Source organism: Berghia stephanieae, chromosome 3 (genome assembly GCF_034508935.2).
Source record: "Berghia stephanieae isolate SIO BIC M18660-M18661 chromosome 3, UCSD_Bste_1.3, whole genome shotgun sequence".
Classification (NCBI taxonomy): Eukaryota; Metazoa; Mollusca; class Gastropoda; order Nudibranchia; family Aeolidiidae; genus Berghia; species Berghia stephanieae.
In genome coordinates, this window is record NC_088362.1 from 93,902,666 (window position 1) to 93,913,760 (window position 11,095).

Genomic DNA, 11,095 nt, shown 5'->3' on the forward strand with positions numbered 1-11,095 from the left:
GATGCCGACTTAAAGATAAATCAAAAATTTCAAAATCTATCAAAGAGGCATCAAAAATAATAAACCATCCTCTTGATGGAGTAGAAAGAATTCATGGAAAAGCAATAGAAAGGAAAGCATTCTCAATTACCAACAATAAAAAACATATTTTATACCATGAATTTAGTCTTTTACCATCTGGGAGAAGGTTTTGTCAGATTAAATGTAGAACTAACAAGTATAAATCAACGTTCGTTCCATCAGCAATAAAAATTTTGAATATTTCATATGGTACAGAAAAACCAAGGATTGATTCGTTGACTGATTAACTGATTAATTTATTTAATGTAAGATTAACTGACCAATTGATAATGATGATAATTTTTGGTGTCGAATTGCCACAATCGTAACAAATTGAAAACGAAATGAATATGTTTATGTTGTGTTATCGCACGTGTGAAAGAAAGAAAGAAAAAGAAAGAGAGAGAGAGAGAGAGAGAGAGAGAGAGAGAGAGAGAGAGAGAGAGAGAGAGAGAGAATAAGTAGGAGTGAAATATCTGTTCAATCTTAGTTATCGTTTAACATTATAACAAGTGTAACTAAATGACAAATTGCCATATTTATGGACAATAAAGATCTATTATTATTATTATTATTATTATTATTATTATTATTATTATCACAAATTTTGAATACCGATAATGGTTGACCAAACGGTTTTCTCACAATGACGAATTCCTTTGAGCTTTTCATCGTTTGTAATAAAATAAGACTCAAACTTTAAAATGTTTATAGTAATGGTGTGTTGATTCTATTTCCCGTGGGGAAATTATCATAACAAAGTTGCATTCAGTGGCGTAGCTTAGCAAATAATTTTGGGTTGTTTGAAATAGTTTAATTTTAGATAGCATTTATCTAGTACTTCACAGCATTGAAAACAGGCTGAGTTTATACAATGTCTCTTCCCTAGTGGGCTACGGCCAAATAATACATTGGACGACACAAGCAGCCCATTAGGTGCTTATACATTTTTTGGACACAGACCAAAATTATGTTAAAAAACAGGGGGTCTTCGAATTTTTACGCCCGTCTCCGACAGGACGAGGAAAGATGCCTTTCATAAAGACATAACACCCGACCACCTGTTGAGCAAGACATCTCATAAATGTCGGGCAAGACATTCACGAAATCCCGCTGGTCACCCATCGATTACGTTACGTGTTCTCCATTTTTGAATTATGTTCGCTGGAAAGGGGGGGGGGGGGGCATTGAATGTATTAGTGTGAAATATCACTAAATGTAAACTTCTTTAACACCAGATTCCGTGTAAGTTTTGTACAGTATAAACTTTCAAAGGAACCGCAGTTTTCAAATACAAGAGATGCATAATTAAGATGACATAAACATCAATTAATTTGATCTCTCCCCTCTGAGTCCCTGGTTGTAAGCCATACTGCTATTTGCCGCATGTCATGAAAAAGAATTCCGCGCTTCGCCTCTCTGGAGAAATACTTGTAAATCTTCCTCTGTGACAAATGTGACTGTTTAAGTTTAATCCATATTTTTTATCAGTTTTTATGAATGTAAAATTCACATCGGGAAGCTACGCCTCTGGCTTTCAAATATTAAATTGTAACAATTGTTTATATCAAGTGAGTGCAAAGTGTACATTTTGCTGTATAATTTTGAACTCTGGATGGCAATAATAATGATAATAGTGAGTAGTGCACGTGACTCTCGTGAAATGGAAACCCCTGGTCAAGCCTATGGGCGAGTTTAGCGATCGTTATCACTACATAATTCACTGTGTACAACATCGTATTGTAAAACATCAAAATGTTCACTCATCCCAGACCCTTCGTTTATTATATACCATAAATAAGAAAAATTCTAAAGTATGATGCTGTAACCAATGCAAAACAATTGGCTTAATGTAACTAACAATTCGAGTGTTCGAATCCATCAGAACGTTGTGAAAATATATACGTCAACGCGTGAACACGGAGTTGTGGAACGGACTATAAGAATCCAGCGAGTATTGTATGGGAACTATCGAGTTTCTTCATTGATTTAAAAAGTTCCAAAAGGGCAATAAAATGTAAATAAAATATTCGACCGAATGGCATACGAGACAAAAAATGTCAAAATATCGAACTATAGAGACATTATTGAAATAACAGACCCACAACTCTCACTGGGGCTTGGCAGCTAAAACAACAGGTTAAAATCAAATTAGGCGTACATGGTTGATGGATAAAAAAAATATACGTAAAAAAATCGTTTCAATTTCGCTAAATAGACGACCTACCTTAATTATATTTTTTAATGCTTGTTATTTTATTTTGCTTTAAACTCTTTTTCCCATCTTATGAATCGTGTGACTATGTGGTCTTATGGTACGACACTCCAAGTCCAAGGTTCGAGTCCCGCTCCGGGCAGCGCATAGTTGAATCCTTGGAAAAAGGTTCTTTACTCACATTCCTTCAACGTAAAACGAGGGCCTGGCGTCAACAGTCTTGTCTCTATCACAAAAAAAATTGTTATATCGCCTAATAGTGTCATGTTGCGTCCTACTTCTTAAGCGTTGCTGTGGTTAGAGAACCTTTGTAAAACGCTTTGATCACATTTAATGGATATTGCACTATATAAATCCTCAGTTTTTGTTTTGTTTTGTTTTCTTGTTTTGGGACAAGTGATTCTCCATGGTATTTTTTTTTTTGGTCGATTTCTGTAAATACTAGGTTTGAGTGACGTTTGCGATTAATACACTATTTTATTATTTAGCTGATAAGTGTTAAAATTGTTTTTTAAAAATATAATTATTTCTTTCATCGCATAGCATTTTAAATCTACATAACATTATTAATATTATCTTAGTGCGATTTCATGAAGATTTACAACGGCCAGAGCAGAAAACTTGACGATTGGGACAACTGAAAGAAGTAATAAGAAAAAAATGTAATGTTTCTTTATCATGAATAAGATGATGAAAACGGGGACAACCTGATGATTATGATGATCTCTCTCTCTCTCTCTTTCACACACACACACACACTCACACACACACACACACAATCGATCAAACATAGACTAGACAATCTTGTATAGACTACATTATGTACCAGAAATTAAAGATGCAATCTCCAGTACTGATTTCAAAGCGGTTGGTGTTTTGAAAGATGAGGTAATCTACAAATGTTGATTTCCAAACACTTCAATGGTTGATGTAAATTCCGTCAATAGAGGGAGCTGATTTTTATTACCATTCAAATATTTCATTTATTTATTTCTAATTTTATTTTACTGTCGCAAAATGATACGCCCACGTTAGACTGCCTCCCCCGAGGAAATGGATCCCCGCCAGGCTCTTGGTATTTCAGTACATTCGGAACCCAATTCAATGCAAGTCGTCTTTCGGATGTCTCTTTGTACTAGCATTTTTTACAGTATCCTATAGTCAGTTATCCATTCACGATATCAATACAAGATTGATGCAAATTATGTATGGCGGAAAGTAGGGTGCAATGGACTGGCATTCTATCAACTGGGTAGCAAACAAATACCATTGTCAATTTAACGCTACAGAAATGTAGTCAAAACTCCGGTTCCACTGCCTTATGGCTCGAACTCCAAGAGACCACTAAAAAAGAAATACAATTTCATCTCGATTCAAACATTATCAACTACCCAACTACTTAGAGTTTTAGTTAGGTGAGTACCTGATATAAAGAGGAAGAAATGAGGCAGAGAGAAATAATGGAGGAGGACAATTCAGAAGGAAAGAGGCATGATTGGGTATACATCCTGGAGGGAGCCATCACTGCTGCTGCTGCTGACAGGACAGCCTGGAAAAAGATGGGTTCACAGCCCTGTTCCTTGTATTGATGAGAATAGACTAAACTATCCGTAGTGGCACGTACACAATGAAGAGTAAGATAAAGAACAAAGCAGAAATAGGTCTCGATAGAAATCAATACCCAAAAGGCCTGACTGAAGATATCCCGAGTCTAACACAGATGAGGTATCAGGTTATACACCAATGAAATGGAATACACGGGATTGCAGTAGATGCTCACACAGAGAGATTGTTTTAAAAAAAGAAACATTTCTCACATAAAAAAATAGAACAAAAAACAAGCTCTTGGCAAATAATCCTCGCCACAGCAAGGGCGAAAACATATTTCAGAGCAAGGAAAGAAAACCACAATCACAGAGATAACAGATAAGGAATGAAACCGGTCCCTCCTGATGCCACATACTTCCGGCTTGAGCTTAAGAAAAACATTTACATAACTTAAGGTTATAGTAACGTAAAATGCTCATCAAATATTGTGAAATAAATTGCAAATGAAACCACATCGGTTGTTTGTTTGATGCAAATGAAAAGTTGTCAAATTATGATATTGATACTGATTCAATGTATTTTTGGTTCCAAAAATTTACTGTGGTTGTTGGTGAATTTCATGGAAAAATATACGCATAGAATTTACATATCAATGACTATCTATCTTAACCTCGTGACAACTTCAGCAGACATTTTGTGAGTAGATCACACTAATACCAATTTATAAACATGAAATGTAGGTTTGATTGTCTCTTGCCTGCTATGAAAGTTTATATTGATACCATGTTCTTCAGAAAGAGAAAAACGTTTCAATGTTTGTTTTTAAGGGTTTTACGGCGCTTGCAACACATTTAGGTGATATCAGCGCCAGTAAAAAGGAAGAATATGGGAAAGTAAAAAGTTCTAGAATTACAATTATAATTAAAGCATCCATGAAAAAGTAAGACATAGGGGAACTGGGAACAAATAGGGATCAGATGTAGATTCCAAGAGCACACCACCAATGTACTTAGTGTGAGATCACCTATAAGTCTCAACCGGACACAAGCACAAAATCCAACAAAGAGGAATACACTCAAATGCTTACATAAAAATAAAAATAAAATAAACTAAATTCCCTTTAATCATCCCCAAGGGTAAATTTGTCTTTAGGGTCTATTCCAAGGGGAAGACTAAATTAATCCAGGCGTCAGCCGCAGAGCAGCGCAGCAAAATGAGCTAGGGCGAGGTGACTTGCTCAAAGCCACAAGTTTGATTGAACTCGGTACCTTTCGGGTAGGAAGCAAAGACCGCACCACTGAGCCACGCTGTCCCTTATACATTCAAAATAACAAATATAATAATACATAACAGAGAGATGATTTACAAGGAAAAAAATTGGCATCTCCCAAAACAATAACTATGCATTTGATTGTTTCCCTCCCAGATAGGACTCCAGCCAGGGCCAGGACAAACCCAAGTAATCTCATTCCAAGACAAAGGCGGAAAGCATATTGGAAAACAGATTAAGGGGATAGAAGACACAGTATGTATCCCCCCCCCCCCCTTGCCCACTATGGGTGGTCAGAAACGTTTCAATCATTTCAAGGTTAATATCATGGCAAGCATGACACACTCGAGAACAAATAGGAAAATGTTAGGGGCCCGAAGCCTGTATAGTAAGTAAAGCGGGATATGCTGCGCTTGACAAATTGTGCATTATTATTATTATTATTATTATTATTATTATTATTATTATTATTATTATTAATATTATTATTATTATTATTATTATTATTATTATTATTATTATTATTATTATTATGTAACAACAAGAAAACAATAACAACAATGTTTTTGTTTTTTAAGGGTTTTACGGCGCTTGCAACACATTAAGGTCATATCGACGCCAGTAAAAAGGAAGTAAATGGGATTGTAAAAAGTTCTAGAATTACAATTAAAGCACCAAAGAAAAGATAAGACAAAGGGGAATTGGTTCACATAGGAAACAGGTGTAGATGCCAAGAGCACACTATCAAATTACTTAGTTTGAGATCACCCAAAAGCCTTATCTAGACACAAGCACAGGTCAAGCACAGGTCCCTACTAAGAGGAATGCACTCACATGTTTACAAATCATATATATAATATGTAAACAAGTAATAATAATAATAATAATAATTTACTATTGTTATTATTATTATTATTATTATTATTATTAATATTATTACCATTAACATTATTAATATCATTATTATTATCGTTATCATTTTTATTAATATATCATTATCATTATTATTATTATTATTATTATCATTATTATTATTATTATTACTATTATTATTATAATTATTATTATTGGTATTATTATTATTATCATTATTATTATTATCATTATTATTATTATTATTATCATCTTTGTTGTTGTTGTTGTTCTTGTTACGACACTTGAGGTGTTCTTATGGCCACATGGTGCTACTAAGAGTAGCTTATCCGACAAATTTTATCTGTGATACATAGTTTTGACAATATTTAAGAAAGAGTCGATGAAATAGGAAAATAAATAAAACAGTAAAAACGAAATAAAACTGGCACATAGAGTGATAAGATCACTTCCAACTTGTATGTCGCATGGCTTACAATAAATATAAAGGGCATTAATGGTGGAGGCAGGAATCGTTGTTCACAAAGACTTTACCAGATGATGTAAAGGGTAGTGAACTCTCACTTTCATATATTCTGATAGACTGACTGTATTACCTAGGTGGTCTCCCTTGAGTAATTAGGGCGTAAGAGGGTTGGGTTTTGATCGAATTCATTGGTAACATGTTTGTGAAGGGGACCAATTCTTTTTGTTGCTAGCGATGCAGGCCTATGCAAATGGGGGTGGTTTGTGATATTCAATTTTCTCTCGGGATCTTATTCCCCGTTCACCCAGTAAACCACGTGACATAACTTGATTGCTCACATTTCGTGTAATAGCTACTAACTACTAACCGCTTATGACAAACTCTAGGCTAGCCAAATGTGGCGTTATTGTTAATGGCCTGGTCATTGTGTTTCGACTGTTATGGAAGCTGGATGATCGCGGTTAGTCACTGGATGGGTGATGACGAGGGAAATGAAGCAAACGAGGACTATATTTTGGACATAAAAATATTATTTTATTGCTTCAATTATTTCATGGAAATAAATCTGTCATCTTTGCGGTGATAATGTAACCACGTTGGTTGCCTTTCTTTTCATGGCAAATTCCTTTCAAGTCAAGCACCGAACCCTCTTGGTTTCAAGACCTCCATCTGTGAGTGAAATAAATACACAAATAAATGGTGACAGATACAGTTGAATCCATGCGAAATAGAACTTCTTAACTCAACACGCACTGCCAACATCATCATCGTCATCATCTCAATCATCATCATCATCCACTCCAACACCACCACCACAACATCAACAACAACCAGCATCCCAACCACCAATACCACCATAAATAAAGACACGGTCATTGTCGTACACAAATTCTGTCATTATTCTTATTAACAATTAAGTACATGACCATAAATGTTACCCACGACTACGATACTAACATACCCTTACCACTTACGTAAGTAACATTCCCCACAGCCGCCACCACCATAACCACCACAATCACTACCATCGCCACCACGACCAACATCGACACCATCACAACCTCCACCACTGAAAACAGCAACAACAAAAACAACAACAGAACAACAACAACAAAGACGACGACTACGACGATGAAAGCAACAACAAAAAAATACTGACATCTTCAATACTTTATCCTTTCCCCCGCTGACCACCCTCTGGCCATCCGGACTCCAGTCTACAGCAAACACCTGTAAATTAAAAAAAATATTTTTTTAAAATATTTTTTAAGAACATTTTTATGTGTTGAAAGGGAATCACCATCTATAAATATCAATCAAAAATGTTCATGAGACAGAGAAGGTAGAAGAAAACAAAGGATGATTGAAACTGTCAAAACAATAGGCTGCAGAGAAAACAGTTCACGCACAGACCACCGTCAACATTGACAACCATTCCCATAATAGCTGACACTGACACTGAAACAACTTACCTTGCCATCGAAAAGACCGTAACCTGAATGGCGGGGGTGTTTTTATTGCTACCAGCATAAGCTCGTTAGCTCCAGAACTGGAGGAAAAGTGTGAAATTATATAGGTAAAATTGAAATTAAAGATAGATAGATAGATAGATAGATAGATAGATAGATAGATAGATAGATAGATAGATAGATAGATAGAGAGAGAGAGAGAGAGAGAGAGAGAGAGAGAGAGAGAGAGAGGGATGAATAAATCTCACGATATCCCAATTAACCCTAGGAAGGTTTTTCATTGGCAGGGTTGGGAGGGACATGAAAATTAGATTATTATTATTATTATCCCCCCCAAGTGGGTCTGCCTTGTCGTGGCGGGGGAGCTTGTGTGCGTGCAACGATCCCATGGAGCTATGTCGGCGGGGACTTCGTGTGCCCTGGCAGGTCTAACCAAGCCGAACAGGTCCGTGGGGGAGGACCTAGACCAAGTGATTAACAGGGTAGGTGGAGCTCATTAGTCTCATTAGGAGACAATTCACCTAGAAGGAAAACTCTGATTTCAAACCTGGGTAGTTGGGGCTCATTTGTTACGGAAGACAATCGTCTAAGGGAAGGAAACCCTATCAGAAAACCATGGGCAGACTGGGTTCACAAACTCGGGAGAGTAACCAGTCTATGAGTGAAGCTCCAAAACTAATCCTGGTCCTCCAAGTCTGGGGTTTATGCGATGGGCCAACTACCCGTCCATTTAAAAATAGCAAGTTATAGAAACCTACAACAGCAATATAACCCCAATTTCAGTTCTTGGGAGACCAAGGCCTCCAACTAGGAGAATGATGACGCGCTACGTCCAAACCCACCAGGAAGCTGCAGAGCTGACGATCCCTCTTAGCTCAATAACACCCTTGATAAAGCCTCCAAGATTGTTATCACAGAAAAAGCCCATCCTATTAGGAACGTGGAATATAAGAACGCTCCGAGAGTCTGGTAGATGTGCTCAAGCAGTGATAGAGATGAACAGATACAGTCTCATCCTTATGGGCATGTGCGAAGTCCGTTGGAACGGCCACAGAGAGACAAAATTGCAAACAGGAGAAATTTTGATATACTCTGGAAAAGACATTAGTGATCACCATGAAGCAGAAGTGGGCCTCCTTTTATCCAAAGCAGCTGCTAAAAGCCTCTTGGAATGGGAACCTGTGTCTGATCGTATCAATACTGCACGTTTCTCTTCAAGTTTCCGGAAGGTGTCCCTAGTCATGTGCTATGCCCCCCCCCCCCCCCCCCACACACACACACACACAGCAGAGGACGAAATTAAAGACGTCTTCTACGCCCACCTACCGGCAATAGTAGATAAGATCCCAAACAGAGATATGCTAATACTCATGGGGGATATGATTGCAAAGGTTGGAGGCTCAAATGTAGATAGAGAGCATGAAATGGGAAAGCATGGCATTGGCCAGATGAATGAGAATGGAGAAATTTTGGCTGATTTCTGTACTACAAGCAACCTTGTAATTGGCGGCACACTTTTCCCACACAAGCGTTGCCATAAAGCTACATGGGTTTCTCCAGATCATCAGACAGAAAATCAATTAGACCATGTCATGGTGAGACTATGGTACAGAAGCTCATTACTAGATGTTCGAGCTAGACGAGGCGCAGAGATCGGTTCAGACCATCACGATGTTGCAAAGATCATGATGCGACTGTCGGCAAGAAATAAATTTCAAAACCCTTGAGTTAAATATGATTTCAACAAGCTGAAAAATCCAGACACTAAAGAAACATTTAAGACTTCACTCTAAAACCGCTTTGAAGTGCTTCAAACACATGAGCCCAGGGAAACAGATACAGGATGGACAACTCTGAAAGAGGACATCACAGGGACATATGAAGAAGATCACAACCCAAAAAGAGACCATGGATCAGAGAGGAGGCAAGGCAGAAATTGGAAGAAAGGGCAAAACATGCAATGAACAATGCGAAAACTAGATTCCAAAATCAAATGACAGCGACCAGATACACAACAATGGCCAACGAAGTGAAGAAACAGCTGCGGGTAGACAAACGATCCTACATAAATGAAATTGCTGATAAGGCAGAGGAAGCTGCAGGGAAAGGAGAGAGATCTTAAGACCCTCTACACCACCATCAGACTGTTGTGCGGTTGAAAAAAACAACCCAAATAGACCTGTCAGAGACAAAGATGGGGAACTAATCACATCAATAAAAGAGCAACAAACGATGGAAAGAACACTTCCACGAAGTGCTCAACAGACTGCCCCCAGTTCTAAGACCACACCTGAACCCTGGAGAACCCCTCAATATCAATACAGGTGAAATCAGAAAGACGGAGATCCGAAGGGCACTTGGCAGTCTGAAAAATGGAAAAGCTGCTGGCTCAGATAACAGCCCTGTTGAAGCTTTGAAAGAGGGTGGAAACACAATCGTGGATCAACTCCATCACCTGTTCAACTTGATCTGGATAAATGAGGAAATACCATCTGATTGGAAGAAGGTCCTGCTAGTAAAAGTACCCAAACGGGACGATCTGTCCCAGTGTGGCAAGTGGCGAGGAATCACCTTGTTATCCATACCAACTAAAGTGCTTGACAGGATGAGTTACACTGGGCAAAGCACTACAAGACGAGCAGCAGGCTTCAGAAAAGAGCGGTCATGCACACAGCAACAACTCTAAGAATCATCGTTGAGCAGTCAATTGAGTGGCAATCATCCCTATATGTATGCTTTATAGACTTTGAGAAAGCGTTTTGCAGCGGGGATAGAGAAAGCATCTGGAGCACCCTTCTCCACCACGGGGTGCCAGATAAGTTTGTAAACGTCATTAATTGTTGACTCTCAGAGGATTTTGATATTACCTCAGGAGTTAGGCAAGGCTATTTGCTATCCCCACGTCTATTTCTTGTGGTATTGGACTGGGTGACAATGACAGCATACGGCAACTCCAATAATGGCATTCAATGGACATTTTCAAAAAGACTTGAAGACCTTGAATTTGCTGATGATCTAGCCCCCCTCTCACACCGCCAACAGGGCATGCAGAACAAACTCACGGCCCTGGAAGAAACAGCTCAGCGAGTTGGTCTCAAGATTAGTGAAGAGACGACAAAACTACTGTGCAGAACTGCCAAACAAGAATCACAAATCACCATCTCTGGAACAGCAGTAGAAGATGGAGAATTTAC

At 38.1% G+C, this 11,095-nt stretch overlaps 1 protein-coding gene across 1 annotated transcript in view; it reads right to left on the reverse strand.

The window, feature by feature from the left end:
* Positions 1–6,944: 6,944 nt before the first annotated feature.
* The window catches only part of LOC144968869 (notchless protein homolog 1-like), a 69,534-nt gene continuing 65,383 nt past the window's right edge, over positions 6,945–11,095 (reverse strand). Inside the window, exons 12-13 of the mRNA XM_078907663.1 lie at positions 7,592–7,662; positions 6,945–7,101 (exon numbers count right to left, since the gene is read on the reverse strand). Coding sequence (XP_078763789.1) covers positions 7,089–7,101; positions 7,592–7,662 — 84 coding nt within the window. The 3' untranslated portion in view covers positions 6,945–7,088. The remainder of the gene's footprint in view (positions 7,102–7,591; positions 7,663–11,095) is intronic.